At 58.9% G+C, this 20,884-nt stretch overlaps 3 protein-coding genes across 3 annotated transcripts; 2 read left to right on the forward strand and 1 right to left on the reverse strand.

The window, feature by feature from the left end:
- Positions 1–7,731: 7,731 nt before the first annotated feature.
- On the forward strand, positions 7,732–13,260 carry NLRX1 (NLR family member X1; the record flags this gene model as incomplete). Its single annotated transcript, XM_082010011.1, has 9 exons — positions 7,732–7,775; positions 7,877–8,004; positions 8,223–8,289; positions 8,714–8,811; positions 9,017–9,633; positions 10,101–11,515; positions 12,341–12,427; positions 12,538–12,789; positions 12,942–13,260. The coding sequence occupies 9 exons, from the start codon at positions 7,732–7,734 to the stop codon at positions 13,258–13,260; spliced, it is 3,027 nt and encodes a 1,008-aa protein (XP_081866137.1).
- A 103-nt stretch (positions 13,261–13,363) lies between these two features.
- NHERF4 (NHERF family PDZ scaffold protein 4) lies at positions 13,364–17,498 on the forward strand (the record flags this gene model as incomplete). The annotated part of the gene is made up of 10 exons (XM_082010012.1): positions 13,364–13,406; positions 14,757–14,784; positions 15,132–15,196; positions 15,411–15,622; positions 15,767–15,953; positions 16,041–16,177; positions 16,253–16,457; positions 16,646–16,842; positions 17,021–17,191; positions 17,454–17,498. 10 exons carry the CDS (start codon positions 13,364–13,366, stop codon positions 17,496–17,498), a joined length of 1,290 nt encoding a protein of 429 aa, XP_081866138.1.
- Positions 17,499–18,343: 845 nt separating this feature from the next.
- On the reverse strand, positions 18,344–19,844 carry DRC12 (dynein regulatory complex subunit 12 homolog; the record flags this gene model as incomplete). Its single annotated transcript, XM_082009943.1, has 4 exons — positions 18,344–18,472; positions 18,549–18,679; positions 19,043–19,135; positions 19,739–19,844. The coding sequence occupies 4 exons, from the start codon at positions 19,842–19,844 to the stop codon at positions 18,344–18,346; spliced, it is 459 nt and encodes a 152-aa protein (XP_081866069.1).
- Between the last annotated feature and the right edge of the window lie 1,040 nt (positions 19,845–20,884).

Raw genomic sequence — 20,884 nt, forward strand, 5'->3', positions numbered from 1 at the left:
AGGGGCTGCAGGGCCCCAGTGCCGTTCCCGGGCCTGGCCTGCTGTGAGAGACGGTTCTGCAGATGGACACAGTGCTCCAGCAGGTCACAGACTGTGGTGGAGGTGTTGGTAGGTGCCAGCCAGGCCTGGCTCAGTCGAGAAGGGTTTTGAGATATCTCGGAACTGTTTTAACCTTTCCACACACTCTTCATTGCAAAAGTTTTGTACAGCCCTGGCATGTGCCGTCGTCTCCCCCAGGACTGCCAAACCCCACGGAACTTGGATTCCCTCTTGTCAGGCCTGCCCAACACTCCCCTTCTCTGCCAAACACATTGGGACATCGGGGACAGTGCCATAGAGGCAGCTGTCTGCCGAGCAAGGCCAAGAGGAGTGGTCTGCTCCGGGCAGGAGGGGAGCGGTGCCATGGGGCTGCCTGATCCTGGGGCTGAAGCCGGGAAGAGACACCTGCAGAGCATGGATCGGTAGCGCAGTACATAGCCCCGTTGCTTGCCCTGGCCAGCAGCATGTGTAAGTGCTAAGAAGAGCCCCAAGATGCAATAGACCAAATTGCACAAGGCTTTAGTGTTTCCTGTTGCTGTAGCCACAGAAATTGCTTCATCCCCTTTTTCTTTTTGCATAACCCCCTCCTTTTTTTCTTTTCTTTTTTTTTTTTTATAAACCCCACTGCTTCCCAGTCTTCATCGAGGAGAAGGGGAGCCAGCAGGCGCAGAAGGACCTGGGGCTCTGTCTCAGGCTACTGCTCAGATGCTATCCTCAGAGATGGGATCTTCAAACCTAGGGATGTGGCAGGGACTGTGGGAATGGAACAGTATTCTCAGACTTTAGGGAGTCTCACATTCAGTCCCTGTTGTCTTTGGGGTCTGAGCCAAGAGGATAAAATCAACCAACATGGAGAGAAGTGACTGGTCCCTTCAAGTGCCACATGGAGTGGGGAGGATTTAGGTTCCCATGCCCTGCCGGTGCCAGGCAGCTGAAAAGCAGGGTTGGGTTCAGCCATGCCATCGCTGGAGCCTCTACTGCAGGAGAAGAGCTGGCCCTGAGCCCTTGCCTTGCACTGTCTCGCTCCTCGCTCCTCTACCCCCGGCACAACTGTGGCTGTCTCAGCAGAACAGGGAGGATGAGCACCGCTCAGTGCTGGCTGTGCAAGGAGGGGTTGCCAGCCCCAGGGACGCCCGGCCTCATCACAGTGCAAACCTCCCAGGGTAACACTGTGCAGAAGCGGGTTCCAGAAGTGCCAGAGCTGGAAAGCAGGTGAGATCCTGGAGCAATTTGTTTGTATTGGGCAGCCCTGACACAGGGAAGGGCTTTGCACTTTGTGACTGGTATCAGGAAAAGGTCCCTTTTTGCAAGCGTCTCTGGTGGCTCCTCCAAAGTCACCTGCCTTTCCACACCCCTTGCAGAGGGAAGGCATTTTGGCACCTTGCTTGCATTCCATAGGAACAGAGCTGAGACCACAGCTGGTGGGGCATCTGCACACACTGCCATGCTGGGAGCACAGCACTGTGCTTAGCCACATAGCACAGGCCTGTTCTCTGTGGGTGTGCTGGCACTGGTGTTGCAGGGCTGCACTGGTTACCCACATGCAAGGGAACCCACTGCTTTTTAATGAGCACGGACATGGGGAAAGCAGCTTTGCCCCATCCTGGCATGCTGGGCCCTGGTTCAAATGCAGTCTGTGAGATGCTGCTGCTGGCACACTCTGAGCAGCAGGGGATTGCAGGGCAAATGCCAGACTTCAGCAAAATCCTTGAGAATATTCTTTGCTCTTACTGGCTCATGTTGGGACTGCTCCACGCAGCAGGGTCTGGCTGGCCTGCAGGTGGACAGCAGACGTATGGCAGCACTGATGCTGGGCACTCAGCAAGGTCAGGTTTCCCTTGCCTGGACAGCATCACTGAGGAACTTGTAGCCTTGGGGCTCTCCTGCACAGAGGGTCTGGAAGTAGGACATGCCCTGATGCCCTTTCTGTGCTGAGCATTGGAGTTTTCCCCAGGGACTCTTGTCTGACATATCACTGTCCCTCACAAAATTCCCTTCTGCTCCTGGATCTTCCTTCACTGACAGCCCTGTGCCATCCTCTGCAATGGAGCTGTGCCAGCTTGGGAGGCTGCAGTCCCCTGGGCATGACGCTGCCAATCACAGCTGCAGGAGCACAGTTGAGTGGGGAACAGTCCCCATGTCTGCTCTGTCATGAGGTGGATGGATGGGCAGGGAGCCAGGGGAATGGTGGAGCTGCGGGCTGTCACCTTTCTCCATCTTACTGTCCTTGGGGTTGATGGGACCGGTGCCCCACTTATGTCCTGCTCTTGGGTTGTGGCTAGTTAAGCCTTGCCCAGTGCAGAGCGTGTACTGCTGGGCTGAGGGTTTTTCCCTGTTTGGACACCAAGTCATCAGAAGTGCCAATGGTGCAGCTTTGCACAGCTCCTGCCTCCTGCTTGCTCCCTGGCATCGGGAACTCTTGTGATGGGTCCTGCTTCCTGCACGCTGGAGGCACTGCCATCCCCAGCACTGTGTCCTGCTGCTGTCTTCACCCAGGACACGGTGCCTCCTGGGACAGCCCGGTGCCATCGCAGCCAGCACCACCACTACTCCCAGAAGAACCAGGACAAGACAGATTAGCGATGGCCCATGTGTGGAGCAGACGGGGTTACCAGCAGGCACCTGTGACTGCCACTGCCCATGTCCCCCACGCACAAGGATGCTGCAACAGAAGCCTTCACTGGCTAGCCTCTGCTGCTTGCAGAGAAACCCCATGGGACAGGCTACCCAAGCTTAGCATGGATGAAGTGAGACTGCTGGGGCAGGTAGCTCCACAAGCGGCTGCTTGGACCAGCCTGTCTGGGATGGGGCAGTTGGCAGCATCCAGGACAGTTCAGCACAGCCTGGGCCTCCTGCACCAGTGAGTGTGTGGGTTGCAGAGTTCTGGCTGACCAGGTATGCAGCCACTGCGGAGCAGAGGGCCAGGGCAAACCCTGGAGATGGAGCATGGCTGTGTCCCCAGGCTGAGCAAGGGTGCTGGGGAGCAGGGGTCATGGGGCAGGTGCCCCTCGTCCCCAGGGCCCAGGCAGCGGGAAGCCTGGGGCGCCCCGGAGGAGGGCACCATCACTCTCAGTGGATCTGGCGAGTGAATGTGTTGGTACAGAGGGACTGCAAGGAGTAAGGGATCTGGGCACCCCGTGGCATGTCTGGCAGACCCTGCCCCCAGCAAAGGCACCCTTGGTGCTGCCCAAGGGGAAATGGTGCTGGAGGCATCAACTGAGACAAGGTGCCAGAACAATGGTGCCATCCATTGCTCCTTCCCTCTCAGTGAGGACAATCCCAGAGACAGTGGAAGGCACAGAGAAATGCAAAGGGCATTTCAAAAAGCCTGTTTGCACTGAGCCCTGCAGGCTAGCATGGCTGGGCTGAGCACCTGGGGTTTATTGCCCGTTTGCTAACTGAGTGGCCACCTGCCCCACAGGAGCAGGGCAAGAGGGTTTGTCTGCCCTGGCACAGCAGATGAAGGGGGTGCAGCCACCCCTTGCTCTAGGGGAGCAAGGCTGGGCTGCTCCAGCCCACGGGCTAGTGGTCACCTCTCTGATACAGTCTCTTCGGGGCAAGATAGGCACTGAGCTGAGCTGTGGTGGGACATGTTGGCAATAATACTGGTTGTTTTGTGGTATGGTGCCAGGGGTGCCCAGGCTGGGTCTTGCCTTGTCCTGAGTGGGTGGGTGGCACCCACGTTGCTGGTCTGGCACACAGCAGCGAGGATGCACTTTATGAGAGCAGGGGAGCAGGGCCGTGGGTGCTTCTGGCTGCAGAAATCCCACCAGGGAATGCATCTGGATAATCATGAGGAGTGTGATGGGGGAGAGCAGGCTTCTTCCCCCACACCTCCTCTCCCCTCCTGCCCCCTGCCTTCCCTTGCAATGCACTTTGAATGGATGAGGATGTGGTTCAGGCCATGGTTCCAGCTCCCTGGGAGCACTGATTGAACCTTCAGCCCATCTAAAACTGCTTCAGACCCTTAGCCTGGCTCCTTCAGCCCACAAGCACGGTTGTGTCAGGTATTGCCTCTCTCTCATGCGTGCTGTGAATGCAGGCAGGCAAGCAGGGGTATGGCCTCTCACTTCCACGCATGTCCAGGCCACCTTTGTCACATGCACAAGAAGAGCAAATGCATTATCACCGGGCTGGTGCTAGGGTTCGCTGGAGGGGAGACTTGGGCTAGCGCAGGGAGGGGATGGGGCTTCTCCCAGGGTTTCACCCCTCTCTCAAATCAGGCAATAAAACAGTGTTCCGTTCTCACTGTGTGTGGACACCATTTGTCCTGTCCCTCTGCCACAGGAGCTCCTGGTGCCACAGGCAGTCTGCAGCTGCCTGGGATCTCTGCGTGTGTCCCTGCCACACTGGACCCTGTGGTCTTCCAGCTTTTGCCTTGTCCACATGTGCAGAGGAGTTTGTACAGTGGGGTGCACATGTGATGCAGGGTGGGGGTGGACCATGTAGGGAGGTGCAGATGTTGAAACTTGCTGCCAGGTGACCGGAGGTGAGCTGTTTTTTTCCTGGGACCGTCTGCCAAAATAAAATGCAGATAACAGCTCAAAGGCTAAGGGAGTCTGCTCACACAGCCATAGCTCTGCTGCTGTAGCCACGTGTGGGTGGCATTTGCCTGGGTCCTTCTGCCTTGCTGGGGGAGGCTGCAAAGCAGGGCCAGGGCACCGCTGCCCACAGCTGCAGCCTGGCAGGAACCAGGCAGGGTGGAGGTGAGCCCCTGGGCTCTGTGGGGAGCATGGGGATGCTGACAGGGCCCTGCTGGCTCTCCAAGCTTTGCTGCACACGCAGGTAAGTGCCCCACAGGGACAGGGTGTCCAGGTCCCTGCTTGCTGCTCATACCCACCAGTGTCCAGAGGGCCCCAGGAGCTGATGAGCAGGTGGAGATGTTGCGGCTTATTTCAGTTTTTCCGAGATGCCAGCTGTACTTGTTGGATTTCACACATCAATAAAACTTATATTTATAGTGTACTGCTTGGATGCCTCTCCTCCCTGAGCGGCCAGAAGGCATGCATGTGAGGGTAGAGGTGCATGCCTGGGTACACTGATGGGCATCCCCCTGTCAGGGTGTGGAGGCAGGTGGCTGCAGACATTGCTGGGCACAGGTGCTGAGTGTGTGCAAAGGCATGCAGGGACATGCACGTCCATGTGAGCTCTGTGCAGGCCTTTGGGGTGCAAGTGTGGCCGGGGGTGAACCCTCGGCCCCAGCACCCCTGGCTCAGCACTGCCTGTGGGTGGCTGGAGTGGGCTGGTGCTTCGTGGGACAGGACACCAGCGACTCAGCAGGGTGCACGGGGCCCTGCACATACTGCTGGCTCTGGTCTCGGCACCGCCTTACTGGGTTGCCAGAGAAGATCTGCAAGCAGCGAGAAGGTAGGTATGTATGTATCTGTGTGTGTGTACATCCATGCATGTGTGTTACACAGCCAGGCAAAAGCAGGCGGTGCTGGGCTGCCCTGCCAGCACGGCTTCCTCCAGGCTCTTTTCACCGTGAGGCTGCTGCTGCCCTGCTCCCTGCACCACGCCCTGTGGGAGGCAGCCGCAGCTGAGCCCAGGGGGATTTCATACCAGAGCAGGACTTGTCCTTCGGGCTCTTGTTGCACAGCTGGCCACCAGCTGGGGATGCAGAGCCACCAGCTGTGTCTGGAGGAAACCTCCCTTTGCAGCATTGCTGGTAAGTCCCCAGGACCCCCCATACAGTGTGTGTCCCTGTGTGTGGGCGCACAGGTGTTTTTTGCTGCTGTTGTGCCTGCCGGCCCACGCTCCCCGCCCTGCTTGGCAGAGCTGGCAGCCGCTGCGCGCGGGGCGGGACGGGATGGCGTCGCAGGAAGTTACAGTTGCAAAACAGCCGCCTCCGGAGAGGAGCCTCTTCCTGGGACAGGGATGGAAGGAGGCAGCTGAGCAGCACCGGGCTCTCCTCCGTGGGCCCCACAGGCTCAGCGCCGGGCAGCATGAGCACAGGGAGCTGTTGGCTCAGCTTCCCTGGCAAGGAGTCCTGCTGGAGGTAACCCTTCCGCTTTTGTCGCGGCCATTGCTCTCGCCTTGTTTGGCGCCAGCCTCACCATTTCCCTGGGCTCCAGATCCCGACACCACCAGGGCCTCGGCCACTGTGTCCCTCCGGACACGGAAGCAGGGAGGCGGAGGCCTCGGTAACCAGAGAGCGAGAGCGTGTGGGCTGGGCGCGCACCAGGGATCCCCAAAGGGGGACTGCAGCAGGCGGGCGGCGTGGGGCCCTCCACTCGGCAGCGTGCCCTGGGTGGCAGAGGCTGCCAGGAAAGGGCCGAAAGCCAAGCATGGGACGCATTTGGGTTCACTTGCTGCAAAAGCCTCAAGGCCAGGACACCCAGGTTCAAGGTCAGCTCCACTGCTCCCACTCCCGTCCCTCAGTTGCTCCATCTGGATAACACGATGAGGGACTGCAAAAAGCCCAGGCTGTCAGAGCTGTGAGCAAGCCATTGCCCTGCTCATCGTCTCCTGAGAGAGACCTAATGCAGAGAGATTTGCACACTGCCCCTTCCTATCTGCTGGGGTTTGCTTACACCCTCCCCGCACGCCTCAGTTTCTCAGGATGTTGGCAGCTGTGAACACAATCTGCGCTCCTGAAGGATCACCCCGCTGAGCTGGAGCAGGAGCTTGAGTCAGTGCCGGCACAGCCGGTTCTGCCGGATCGGACCGTATCGGGGCAGGTAAGGCTGGGCAGTGCGCTGCTCCACCACATCCCCGGGGAGCAGAGCTGCTGACCCCGTCCTGCTGTGCCCCGCCGGGCCCAAGGGAGACAGGTGCCCGAGTACCCTGATCTGCTGGGCCCCGGGGACTTGGCCTGGGAACAATCACCCGGTGCAGCCTGGAGGGACCAGCTGAGCCCCCGCGGCCCCCGCCAGCCTGTGCGCCGGCTACTGCTGGCTGCAGGTCCAGCCTCCGGCTGCTTTAAACAGCAGGAGGCTGCGCTCCGCACCCCTGCACGCTGGCAGACCGAGCGAGAGGGTTCCGCGGCTGCCGAGGACGCGGCAAGGGCTGCCCGCCGGGGGACAGCATGGCTCGGCAGGGCCAGCTGCCACGGGCAGCCCCGGGGCACGCCAGTGCCGGGCAGGGGGAAGCCACTGTGCATTTGGATGTGGGATCACCTTTGTTTTCTGCCTTTCCTAAGTCCCTCCTTGCTGTCTTCTCCCAGCCCCAGCTCCTAGTTTTACAAGATTTCATGGCAGTTTGGGGAGGACGGTTGGTTTGTTCTAATATAAAGCCCTAAAATGTCAATGTTCTAATATAAAGCCCTAAAAAGTCCTGAGAGGAGGAGGAGAGCCTGCCCTTTCCGCAGCATTTTTGTTCTCTTGGTTATGGTAGTTACAGCTATACTGTTACAGCCGAGTCTAGGCTGGTGACTTTTGGCTGCTAACAGGGAGGAGATCGTCCCCTGCCCCTTGTGCCCCCAGTGAATTAGGTGGCTGGTCCCAACTGAGGCGCTGGGGCGTGGGTTTGGGGGGCAGACAGGGTTGCCTGACAGGGTGAATACCTCCTTGAGGTCCTGCTTTGCTGCTCTCTTGGCTGCAGCCCAGGTGAGGCAATGTCCAGGTAGGTCTCTGAAGGGTGCTGGAGGGGGAGTCCGAGGCAGGATGTGCTTCTGCCAGCTCAGCTCTGCTTCAGCCACCCTGCCGGCCAGCCCACCGCTGCTCCCCATGGCCACTGGGTTTGTGGGGTCAGATGTGGGAACGGGTCGTTCCTGATCCAGGCATCCCTGGGCTGGGGTAGGAGTAAGTACAGCCTCAGGCTGCAAAGCTGGGCTGGGGCAGGGAACCAGCAGGTCCAGGAACCCAGCCTGCCTCATGGGCTGTCCCCTTTCTTTCAGGCAGAGGATGTCACGAGCCATGCAGTGCCAGACCTGCTTGCCCTGGGGCAGCTGGACGCAGCTGCGTCAATCCCTGCCAGGAAGCAGGGGGACCCGGAGTGTGTATCTGTGTGCCTCTTCAGTGCCAGGTGAGCTGGGCTCTGTGCCTGTGGGAATGTGACCCTGAACCTGTCCTGCCCCCAGGGAAGCCCTGTCCCTGGTGGACATCCCTCCGCAGCTGCATAGTGGAGCCTGTGCACTCTGTGGGTCACCCCAGCAAGATGTGAAGCCAGTGAGCTTGACGGTGTTAGCTCTACTGGGCTGGAGAAGGCCATCCCTGACCATGTGCATTCTTCTTCCCCTCCAGGAGCTGCAGACAACTACTTGTGTGGAGGAAGGAAGATCCTTTGCACAAGTGGCATCTCCCTCCCCAGGTACAGTGCCACACAGCTGGGGCCTGGCCCATTCTGCCTTGTGGCTGTTTGCCATGGGACCTGGGTGGCTGAGCTGGCCGCCTTGGGACGCTCGGGGCTCTGTGGGCAGAGGCACTGCTTTGCGTCCATCTGGGAAACAACCCAGACCCAACTCCCTGCCTACTCCGAGTTCAGCCCAACTTCTCTGCCTTGCCACAGGTTTGCTGGGGATGCCCAGTGCATGGCCTGCTGACCTCTCTTCGTTTCCCAGCCATGCCCTTGCTCCAGCCCTGCACTCTCCCTTGGTGTGAGGGATGGAAGGGGTGAGCTGGCTCTACTCAGCACTTCCCACAGCACTCACATGTGATCTGCCCACCTTGTCCTCAGGCAGGGCTTGGAGCTGCTGGCCCCTGCCCTCATCATGACCCTCTCCCTCCTCTTATAGGGTCTGTGTTCGCTACCAGGGAGGGTTCCAGGAGCACTCTGTCCAGCCCAGGTCCTCTCGCCATGGCCTGTCCCAGCTGAGGAACGTGGCCTCTTCTGGTAAGCTTGCAGCCCTGCACTGAAGAGGATGGAGGGTCCTACAAGTTGGGGGCAGCTACTGTCCCAGGCAGTGTGAGGGCTAGCAAGAACTGGGTTCTGTCCTCCTCTCTGTAGCCACCTCACTACAGTGGCTTGGGGCAGGCAACTTTTCCAGTACCCTACCAGTGAGAAGTCCTTGTCTTGTCAAGCACCTTCTTCTTCCTAGATGCCATCAAGAAACACCAGAAGAGCCTGTCTGCATGGTTCAGCCACCAGCCCAATGAAGAGAGGCAGTTTGGCCCATCCTTCTCGCTGGGTGCAGTCCATGTGGACCCAGTGATCCGGGAAAGCTCCCTAGAGGAGATCCTGAAGCCCTCTCCTGACCTGACCATCCAGAACCAGCTCCAGCAGTCCTGCAGCCAGATTATCAGCCTCCAGAACCTTTTCGATGTGGATGCTTGTGGGCGGCAGGTGAAGAATGTGGTGCTGTACGGCACCGTGGGCACGGGGAAGAGCACCCTCATCAAGAAGATGGTGGTGGACTGGTGCCATGGTCGCCTACCCCGCTTTGAGCTGGTCATCCCCTTCTCCTGTGAGGACCTGTCCCATAGTCATGCCCCCATCTCCCTGCGGCGCCTCATAACCAAGAAGTACCAGCACCTCCGGGACGTGGTGCCAATGCTGGGCGCTTCCAACCTCAAGGTGCTTTTCATCCTCAACGGCCTGGAGCGCCTCAACTTGGACTTCCGACTGGCTGGCACGGAGCTATGCTGTGACCCCAATGAGCCTGTGCCTCCCTCTGCCATCGTGGTCAACCTGCTGCGAAAATACCTCCTGCCAGAGGTCAGTGTCTCCCTCCAGCTCCTTCATGCTGGAGAAAGGCTGGGGGTGAGCCCTGGGGCATTGCAGGCATGGCTATTGTGTTAATTGCTTGTAGTTCAGCTTGGCTGTGAGCAAACAGGCAGCCTACATTCCTGGAGGGACTCACCAAGGTGGCCTCATGTCACTGTTACTGGTTTGTCTCTGTGGAATCTTTGCGGAGGCCTGGTAAGGCAAAGAAGGCAGTCTGCTGGGCTGTGGTCTTTCAGACTTGATATATGTCCAGCAGGGGATGGGGAAAGCTCTTCTGTCTCCTCTGCCTGGGACAGATTTGAACCAACACCCTTTGGGCAGCGGCTTCTTGAACCCCAGTCCGTGGGTAGTGTGATCCTTGTGCACCTATATGTGGGTTGTGCACTTGGGACCCTGCTGAGCTTAGATCAAAGCCACAGAGGGAGCACCTCCAAACTCACCCAGCCCTCTGCTTCCAGGCCAGCATCATCATCACCACACGCCCATCAGCGGTACGCCGGATCCCTGGCAAGTATGTGGGCCGCTATGCTGAGATCTGTGGCTTCTCTGACACCAACCTGCAGAAGCTGTACTTCCAGATGCGCCTCAGCCAGCCTGGCTGCAGTGGAGAGGACAGTGTGGGTAGCAGCTCAGGTGACCAGGAAAACTTGGTGGAGATGTTGTCAAGGAACTTAGAGCGCCACAACCAAATAGCTGCTGCCTGCTTCTTGCCCTCTTACTGCTGGCTGGTGTGCACCACACTGCACTTCCTCTACTTCACTAGGACAGTGCCTCCCAGCCAGACCCTAACGGGCATCTACACCAGCTTCCTGAGGCTGAACTTCAGTGGGGAGGTGCTGGACAGCACCGACCCCACAAACATCTCCATGATGAAGTACGTGGCCAAGACAGTGGGCAAGCTGGCCTATGAAGGCGTGATGTCCCGCAAGACCTGCTTCTCAGAGGATGACCTGCAGCAGTGCTTTGAGGTGGCGATGAAGACTGAAAGTGAGCTCAACCTCCTGGAGGTCTTCCGCAGCGACGTCTTCCGCTTCTTCCTCACTCCGTGTGTGCAGCCAGGCAAAGAGCACACCTTTGTCTTCACCATCCCTGCTATGCAGGAGTACCTGGCAGCCCTGTATGTGGTGCTGGGTGAGAAGAAGACCCTGGCACAGAGAGTGGGGAAGGAGCTGTCAGAGGTCATTGGGAAGGTGAGTGAAGATGTCGCTGTTGTTCTGAATATCATCTCCAAGGTGCTGCCCTTGCGCTTCCTGCCAGTGCTCTTCAACCTGCTCAAAATCTTCCCTCGCTACTTCTCCCGACTGAGTGGTAAGGACCGGGATGCTATTGCCCACACTATGGCAGAGGAGCTGTTCAAAGAGGAGGACTACTACAATGATGATGTCTTGGACCAGATCAATTCCAGCATCCTGGGCGTGGAGGGCCCCATGCGCCACCCTGATGAGGCCCCTGATGATGAGGTCTTTGAGCTCTTCCCCATCTTCATGGGTGGGATACTGTCCCGCCGTAACCGCGCCATCCTTGAGCAGCTGGGTTGCTCCATCAAGAACCTGGCAGCTTTTGAGATTGCCAAAGCCATGAAGAAGACAGTCATCAGGAACAGCCGCAAGGGGCTGCCCCCCTCTGAGCTGATGGACTACCTCTTCTTCCTGCATGAGTTCCAGAACGAGCGCTTCACAGCTGAGGCCATCCGCTCCCTCCGGACTGTCAACCTCTCATCCGTCAAGATGACCCCTCTCAAGTGCTCTGTCCTGGCATCTGTCATGGGCACCACTTGCCACGAGGTGGAGGAGCTGAACCTGACCTCCTGCAACCTTGACACGAGCAGCTTGAGGATCCTCTTCCCTGTCCTTCTGCGATGCAAAACTCTCCAGTGAGTACCATTTTCAGTGCTCAAAACTTGGGCTCTCCCTCACCTCTGCCCATTACCAGGATACACCAGGAGCCCGAGCGTGGCAAAGGTAGGGAAGGACATGCATGCCCTTCTTTATCCCCGGCACAGACCTAGGGGACTACCTCTTCCAACATCCAACACTCCTTGAGCAGCCTTGCTAGGGCACTGCATGCTGGGATTTGCAGTCCCAGCACACCCTCCCGTGGAACTCTGGGCTGCTCTCTTTGTCTGGTACCACAGGCTGGGCAGCCAGGTCCCTCCCATTGCTTGGTACCACAGAGCCACCCAGCATGCCCATGTAGCTAGCTCTGCTACTACTAACTCTGGGCAGGAGATATGCAGCCCAAGGCTTCCTCAGTCTGGGCTGTGCAAAGGAATGGGTTCTGTTCCAGTCCATTTCTGGAACTGCAGTCTTCCTGTCGCCCAGGGGGTGGCGAGCCATGCTCAGCAGAGATGGACTCGGCTGTGCAGCGGGGCTGTGCAGCACTTCCTTCCTCCAGATGCTCAGGAGGGCTTGATGGGGTCCTGATCCTTCCTCAGACTTTCACCCAGCCCCTGAGGACCCTGCAACCTTTTCCCCTCCCTTGCATCTGCTGGCACTGGCTCTGTTGGCTGATGCTACCCCAGCTCTGGTGTGGTTTCAGTGTGCTTCCTTTTGGAGACGAAGCCTTGCATGGCCTTTTCTGGGGAGCCCGGGCAGGATGGTGATGGGGAGGGCCAGGGAAAATGGAGAGACCAGGGATGCCAGCCACACAAGTAGCAGCCATTTCAGTCCTGCCACCCCCATGTCTCACTCTGCATCAGTCTGCAGCTCAACAGCCTGGGCTCTGACGCCTGCAAGGATATCCGTGACCTGCTCTTGCATGACAAGTGTGTCGTGAGCAACCTGCGGTGAGTACTGCGTTTATCCTTGTGTGAAACTGTCTCTGCTGCCCACCATGTTCCCTGACCCTGGGCCCCCTGCCCAGCCTCAGCATTGCTCTGAGCTCCTGTGTCCACAGGCTGGCAAATAACCCTGTGGGCGAGCAGGGGGCACAATACCTGGCCGAGGCACTGGCAGGCAACCGCTCGCTGACCCATTTGTCCCTGCTACACACCGCACTGGGGGACCAGGGCGCCAAGGTCATTGCTCAGCATCTGGCCGAGAACCAGCACCTTCAGGAGCTCAACTTGGGCTACAATTCCCTGACAGACACAGCTGCCCTGCATGTGGTGGAGGTGGCCAAAAAGCATGCAACGCTGGACAAAGTGCAGTGAGTTCACTCTGCCCCAACTCTCCCCTCTTGCAGGCAATACCTCTGACCCGGTGTCCCTCCCCATGGCAGTGAGTGGGGAGTCCTTGTCTGCCTCTGTCCTGTCTCCCAGCCCTCACAGTGTCTCCCTCTCCTTTCCTCTCAACCCACAGTCTGTACTTCAACGACATCAGTGAGGATGGCAAGCGGGCACTTCACAGCCTGCGCATGGACCGGGATGGTGTCAGGGCACTGGTTTTCCTTACAGCAGGCACCGACGTCTCCGACTACTGGTCCAATATCCTGAATGTGGTGCAGAGGAACCTGCCTTTCTGGGATCGAGAGCGGGTTCGTCAGCACCTTGCCCTCATCCTGCAGGACCTGGAGAGCAGCCGGAGACAGACTGCCAACCCCTGGAGGAAAGCCAAGTTCCTACGAGTCGAGAGTGAGGTCAAGAAGATGCTGGGGAAACTGCAGCATGGGACCCTCTAACCTGCTGTCCATCCACCTGGCCAGGGAGGGAGCACTGCTGCTGGGGAGGAAACACTGGAGTGTGCCCCAGCAGCACATCCCCTGTGCCCTTACTCATATGGAGATGCCTAGTGGTCAGGTGCTACCAAGGCTGTCAAAGGTGCTGGGTGCGTGGGGCTCAGCCTTCATCTACGGGCAAGGCTGAAGTGTGAGAACTGGACAGAGACCAGGCCACGAGCAAATGGGACTTGTTCTTCTGGGCTTGTAGAGACCCAGCCCCTGCACCCCGGCCACTGCTGGCCTGGCCATGAGCCACAGCAGTGGCAGAGGGGCAGGACACAGGCTTGCTTGTGAAACCTTTGGTAGCATTAAAGTGCACCGCTTTGTTTCCACTGAAGCACACTAGTGCCAAGACTTGATCTCTTCTGCAAGCCCTTTGAGGGGGAGGAATGCGGAGACGCTGGTGCAGCTGTCCCTCCAGCAGTTGGAGTGGAGGGCTCTGGCCCTTCCCTGTCTCATGGGCTTAGGATGGGGCAGCCCACGCCAAACCAGTTGGTCTTCCCTGCCATGGGCTGCACTTGGGAGCAGCTGGAAGCTGGGACACCAGGATCTGTTCCTAAGCTGGGTGTCCTAGGGTGCTGGTCCCGGCTCTCAGCTCTCTCTTCTGGGTGAGGGCTGGCAGTGCCCTGGGGCTGGGAGGGCAGGGGAGACATCGCAGCTGTTTAACCATTAAACCTGGGGTGTCTTGGAAGAGGCGGGGACACTGGCTTCCTTGCCACTTCACCCTGTACCTTGCTCCCTCTCGCATTCCCTGCAACCATGAAGCAAACAAAAGGTATGTGCTGGGGCAGTGGGGCTTCGTGATTCGGAGGCCCTTCCCCACATGCATGTCTCCAGACCCTGCTTCTGCACGGAGCAAGGCAATATCAGAGCCCAGGCAGGCCATGGAAAGGAGCTAGAGGCATCCCAGAAAATGCAGATGGACATTGTGGGGGTGCTTAGCAGGAATCCCCTTTCCTTGGGTTTGGGGGTCGTTGTGCTAGAAGAGGTAGGGAGGGATTTTATGTGGAGGTGCACAGGGGAAGGCCTCTGTCTCCATCTCCTGGCTCCAGCCAGCTCTCTGGGGCCCTGGTGACCCTTCTCATCCCTCACTCAAAAGCCCTGTAAACTCCCAGGACTAACCTCCATCTGCATACTGCCGCCTGGCCCTACTTTGCCCATGGTGCTGCAGGACCCCACTGGGCTGGGCAGCGGTACCCAGTGGACCCAAGCAGCAGGTGTCCTGCTGCTTTGAAATGCAAGAGGACACTGGTGGCGGGGCCAAGAGCTGAGCTGTGCCCGGGCACAGGCTGTAGCTGGGGGGTAGAGGGGCTGGGGGTGCTGTGTGGACTTGACAAACCCACCTCACGTGGCATGGCATGCTCAGCCTGAGAGTGGACAAGCCCTGAGTGCTCGAGAGCGTGAGGTCTTCTCCCAGCCTGCCGCCTCCTGCACTGACCTCTCCTCTCCCTCTGCAGGGCTCGAGGGTGACAAGGAGTCCATCATGTAAGTGCTGAGCTCTCCCTGTCTGTGTGCTTTCTGGGGCTCATGGCTCCACAACCAGGTTGTGCTGGGGCACATCCTCAGCTGAGGTGGTGTGGGTCATGGCTGCCAATCCCAGCTGCCTGCCCCAGCAAGGTCTTCCCTGAGTTGTTGATGCAGAAGAGATGTGGGGTACAGTCCAAGAGGGAGATCTCTTCCTGGTTTTCCCCAGGGAATAGGAGGCACTGGAGCTGTGGCCCCAGCTGGCCCTTTCTGGGAGGAACAGTGCTCCCCATGGCAGGGCTGGGGAGGTTGGGTGGAAGGCCATGCTGCTGCACTAACGTGGCCTCTCCTGCCCTTTATCATTTCAGAAAATTTGAATTTAACCCAAAAGATGGGATCGACAACCCTGCCTTGTCACTGACTGAGGACATGGGTAAATACCCTTATCTCCCCAGGGCGCCTCTGTGTCAGCATGGGATTGTGGCAGCTGAGCGTCACTGGGGTCCTGGGTTGTCTTATGCTGGGGAGCTATGGGGAGGTGAACATGTAATGCAGTGGGGATGGGGAGACCCCCAGCCCAGGATGGGGCAGAGAACTTGTGTTAGGATCACTGCAGGGCCCTGTTCATGGGCTGTGCCCTCATGCAGATGGTGAGGGCATGGGGGAGCCTCGCTTCTATCTCCTGAGCAAGGGCAGTGCGGAGACCTTCGGCTTCTGCCTCCACGAGGAGCTGGGCTGCCGGGGCCATGTCATCCGGCAGGTGGAACTGGGGGGGCTGGCCCAGCGCAGGGGGCTGCAAGACGGGGACCGGCTCCTCCAGGTCAATGGCCACTTCGTGGACCATATGGACCACTGCAGGGTAAGCTGGGATTGTGAGAATGCCTGAGCCCTCCCCAGCCAGGGGCACAGAGGGTGCGGGTCCCTGCTGCCCCCAGAGCCCTGATCTCACAGGCTGTGGCTGGAGGGGCACCCTGCCCAGGGCTCACATCCTGGGTCCTTCCAGGTGGTGCAGAAGATCAAGGCCAGCGGGAACCAGGTCCTACTGGCAGTGCTGGATGGCGACTCCTACGAAGCAGCCAAAGCCCTGGGCAGGGACCTGTCCCAGATGCTGCCAGCTGACGTCCGCCCACGCCTCTGCCACATCACGCGGGACAAAAGCGGTTTTGGCTTCAGTGTGTCGGGTCCAGAAGGTAAAGTGAGCAGCGGGATGCCGGTGCCACGAGCCTCCCCAGTGCAGCACCCTGCTCACCCCAGACTGCCTCTTCTGCTTCCTGCAGGCATAAAAGGCACCTTCCAGCTGTCGGTGCGGCAGGATGGGCCAGCGGAGAGAGCAGGGGTGCCACAAGGCTCCTGGCTCCTGGAGCTGAACGGGGCCAGCGTGAAGAGCTACTCGCACGCACAGCTTGCCAGAAAGGTGAGTGCTCCTGGCACAGGTGGGTGGGGGACCAGGATCAGCAATGTCGCTGAGCACCCTGTGTTTCCCATCCAGCTTAAGCAGAGTGGCAGCAAGGTGACGCTGCTGGTGGCGTCCAGTGCCGTGGAGGAGTTTTACCGCCTGCAGGGCCTGCGGGTCACAGCTGCCTTGGCGGACACCTCCTGGCTCCCCTTCAAGGTCCGGGAGCTGCACATGGTGAAGGGTCCGGCTGGCTACGGGTTTCTGCTCAAGGAGGATGACTGTAGCTCAGGGGCCACCGGTGAGGGGGCTGAGGGGGGCAGCCCATACCTGAGCAAGGCATGTCTGAGGGTCCAGAATAGCTGCAAGCCCTATACCCACAGCAGGACCCTGTCCCCACCTGCACACAGGGGTCAGCGGTGCCAGTTCCCATCTGTCTGAATGCCTCTGTGAGCACCTCCCCTTCCTCCCTCTGTCCCGCTGCGGCAGGCCAGTTCCTGTGGGAAGTGGATGTGGGGCTGCCAGCTGAGCAGGCAGGGATGAAGGAAGGGGACCGTCTCCTGGCTGTGAATGGTGAGAGCATCGAGGGGCTGGACCACCAGCAGACAGTGCTCAGGATCCGTGCCCGTGATGACCAGGTGACGCTGCTGGTCATCGACCCTGCTGGCAATGAGTTCTACCAGTCGGTAGGTTTTGGGGACCCAGTGTGGTCCCGCCCTGGCTGGGGGGTCCTGGGGTGCTGTGAGGCTGGATGATGGAATGGGTATCTTGCCCCCAGCCCTGCACAGTGAGGTCCTCTCCAGGGGACCTGGCTGGCCGTGGCGCACCAGGAGCCGTACAGCTATCCCTCTTCTGCTCTTCCAGATCGGGCTGTCCCCTCTGCTGTTCCTTGAGGACAGTGACCCTGCCTCAGGCTCCCGCACGCCCTCCCTGCCCTCTCCTAGTGGCTCACCTGGACTCTGTCACATTGAGGTGGGACCAAAGGGACCTGGCTCCTTGCTGGTGGCTGCTGCCAACAGTATAGGGATCACACAGGTAACCTCTCTTGCCAGGCCCTTGTGAGCAGCTAGGCAGTGCTGCTCACAGCCCAGTACTGCTCTGAGTCCTGGCACCCTCCTGCCCTGCCTGACCTAATATTTCCCTGGCACCTGTGAGGCTGGCAGGAGGGGGTTGCATGGTTCCCTGGCCACAAGGACCAGGCAGAAAGACCCCTCCAACATGCCCATGGGGGAAGGGTGGAGTGTGGTGGGGTGGGTGGGTGTGTACTACCCACAATGCCCCCGCTGTGTCCCCACAGAGCCCACGCCAGGAGGAACAGAGGAGGCTGCACCATGCGTTCTAGTGGCCCAGGAGCACCTTGCCTCTGGCCATGCTCCCACACACAGCGCCTTGACCCAGGCCAGGTCCAGCCCATTGGTGCGCTCTGCCCGGCTATCCAGAGACCACAGCACTGCTCAGCATGGCTGTTCCACACAGAGCTGCTGTGTCTCCATGCCCTCGATGGGACTGACAGCATCACACCTCGCAGAGACTCATCTCCACTGACCAAGGCTGGCCCCTAGCTTTTATTAACCATGATGGTGTCTTCTTGTAACCTGAAGACAGACCTGTGCCTTTGCCTGCCCAGCTGCCTCCAGGGGTATCTAGAGACATGGCACTGAAGCCATTGCCCAGATCCAGGCTCTGGAAGCTCCCAGGAGAGCCAAGGCACTGCCCTCCACGCCATGACCCAGGGGATTGGGAAGCCTGGGGCTTGGCTCAGACCACGACTGGCCTTTGGGCCACTGTTCAGAGGGGAAAGGGATCAGCAGAGGCCAACCGGGCACTGGAGGAACCCCCATCTCTCAGCCTGTTGGCTCAGGTCTGCCCCTGCATGGACAACTCTCTTGTGCTCCTCCTCTCATCCTCCCTGTGAACCCGTGTACAGTGAGTGTCTGTCCCCCATCACAGCACTGTTCCTGCGTCACCCATTTGAGGTGTGATTAAAGGACAAATCCACCCTGCTGTTCATGTGGGTAATGTTATGGAGACAACTGTGAGTCAACAGTGCATCCCAGGGCTAGACAAGACCCTCTTACTTAGCTTGGGGCAGCTGGGGTGGTGGGCGGTGGATGTGGGAAGCTCTCCAAGTGTGCTGATAGGGAGGTAGGGGCTGATAGCCTGTCCTGTCCCGGGAGCCCCATGGCGCTATATCTCCAGGGGGTTGAGGCCGAACTTCTGTAGGTACTCCTTGTGCTCCGTGGCAGTGGTCATGCCTACCTCTTCCCAGTGCTGGCTGGCCTCTGCCATCTTGGCCAGCACAAGGTCCAGGCTACCCTGGCAGGAAAGAGGACTGTGAGGAAGGGGGACCTTGCTGCCAGGGGGAGCCACCCACAGCCACATCCCCACTCACGTGAAGGATCTTCTCATACTCCCTCTCCATGGCATCAAGCCTGCCCTGTAGTTGGGCGATGGCCATGTCCATCTCTACTAGTGCCTGGGTGGCAGTCTCCTGGGTCTGGTGGCCCTCCTGGAGCCTTGTGGCTGTGGGGTACAGGGACAGAGGCAGGAGACACTGAGCACTTGGGCACAGGAGCCTGGTACTGTGTGACCAGTGCACAGGAGGGTGTGGGCAGTGTGTGGCACAGCCCCTGACCAATCCTCCTCATTCCTCGGGTGGCAGAGGGCTCTGGGACAGGGGTGGAATCAAAGCATGCCCTTTGTGGTCAGCATCTCCCAAGACTGGGGATGCTCTGGGTCAGGCTTTGCCTTCAGCTGCTGCCGTGCTGACAGCACAGGGTGAATGACTCCCATCTCCCCTTGCTCCCCCCACGTACACTTTGCTGCCCTGGAGTGAACTCCATCCCCACCCCACTGGTGAGGGGCAGGCATGCCGGCGGGCCATACTGAGCTGCTCCTGCAGGCTCTTCACCTTCGCCTCCAAGCGCTGGCTGTGGGCTGCTGTCTGCTTCTGCAGCTCCTGATATTGCTGGGTCATTTCTGGAAGCCAAAGAGGGGACAAACATGGTGACTATAGGAGATACAGGCAGTCCCTGTGCTCAGATCTCAGCACCTGTGACCAGGCAGGGGCTCCAGCAAGTCTGGGCCTGAGGGCTCCCCTTGCAGGGTGACACATCAGAAGCAGCCGTCCGTGCACCCCCTCCCTGCCTGGCAAGGCTGGGACAGTGCTGGGGGGAGCGCTGGAGGGAAAATTTTACCTCTCTGTTGAGCGTGGGAGAGTGAAAATGAGCACAGAGTTTTGCATGTGGCAAAGACCACAAACCTCTGGCTGAGGTTTTACCTCTGCTAAAATGAGCCCCTTGTTGAGCACTAACGGAAATGGCAAGTCTATGACTTTTGCCAGCAGGGAAGTCTCTGCCTCTGTGGTCTCCTCTGCTGGTGCTGAGTACAGGCACCTGGGGTGCAACAAGTCCATGTCCAGAGCCTTTGCATGCTGACAGCATGGGAGGGAGCAGGGCTAGCCAAAAGCAGGGTGATTTGGGGCTGAGCGGTCAAGGCTGAAGAGAGAGGTGAGGTAAGCTCAGCAGCAGCAGTGTGGGGTCCTGCATCTGTCTCACTGCCCCCTCCCACCTCTGTGCTGACCTTCATGAATCTCTCGCTTGTCTTCCTGCGCCTGCTCCAGTGCCTTCTCCAGGTCCCACAGCCTCCGCTTGAGCCCTTCGTTGTCAGCTTTTGCTTGCCAGGTCATGACCCTCCAGGGAACTATGAGCCAGAGACATACAGGACTGCCATGGGGCCAACAAGCTTCCTGACAGGTAACCCACACCATGACCCTGGCCTGAGCACAGTCAGCCAAAGGGCACCAGCCAAACCATACTGGGTGGCTATTCCCTGCCCAGTACCTCCTTGGTACCTTGGCCCACCAGTGACTTTGTCAAGCCTTTGACAGTATCTCCCACAGCATTCTCCTGGAGAAACTGGCGTCTCGTGACTTAGACAGGCGTACTCTTCGCTGGGTAAAGAACTGGCTGGACGGCCGGGCCCAAAGAGTTGTGGTGAATGGCGTTAAATCCAGCTGGCAGCCAGTCACAAGCAGTGTTCCCAGGGTTCAGTACTGGGGCTGGTCTTGTTTAATATCTTTATTGATGATCTGGATGAGGGGATCGAGTGCTCCCTCAGTAAGTTTGCAGCCAACACCAACTTGGGTGTGAGTGTTGATCTGTTGGAGGGTAGGAGGGCTCTGCAGAGGGATCTGGACAGGCTGGATCGATGGGCTGAGGTCAATTGTATGAGGTTTAATAAGGCCAAATGCTGGGTCTTGCATTTGGGTCACAAAAACCCCATGCAACGCTACAGGCTTGGGGAAGAGTGGCTAGAAAGCTGCCTGGTGGAAAAGGACCTGGGGATGCTGGTCAACAGCCAGCTGAACATGGCCAAGAAGGCCAACAGCATCCTGGCCTGTATCAGCAATAGTGTGGCCAGCAGGAGCAGGGCAGGGATCGTGCCCCTGTACTCGGCACTGGTGAGGCTGCACCTCGAATCCTGTGTTCAGTGTTGGGCCCCTCACGACAAGAAGGACGTTGAGGTGCTCGAGCGCATCCAGAGAAGGGCAACGAAGCTGGTGAGGGATCTGGAAAACAAGTCTGATGAGGAGCGGCTGAGGGAACTGGGATTGTTCAATCTGGAGAAGAGGAGGCTGAGGGGAGACCTCATCACTCTCTACAGCTACCTGAAAGGGGGTTATGGTGAGGTGGGTGTTGGTCTCTTCTCCCAAGTAACTAGCGACAG

This window comes from Phaethon aethereus, assembly GCF_964289735.1.
Source record: "Phaethon aethereus genome assembly, chromosome: 23".
Lineage (NCBI taxonomy): Eukaryota > Metazoa > Chordata > Aves > Phaethontiformes > Phaethontidae > Phaethon > Phaethon aethereus.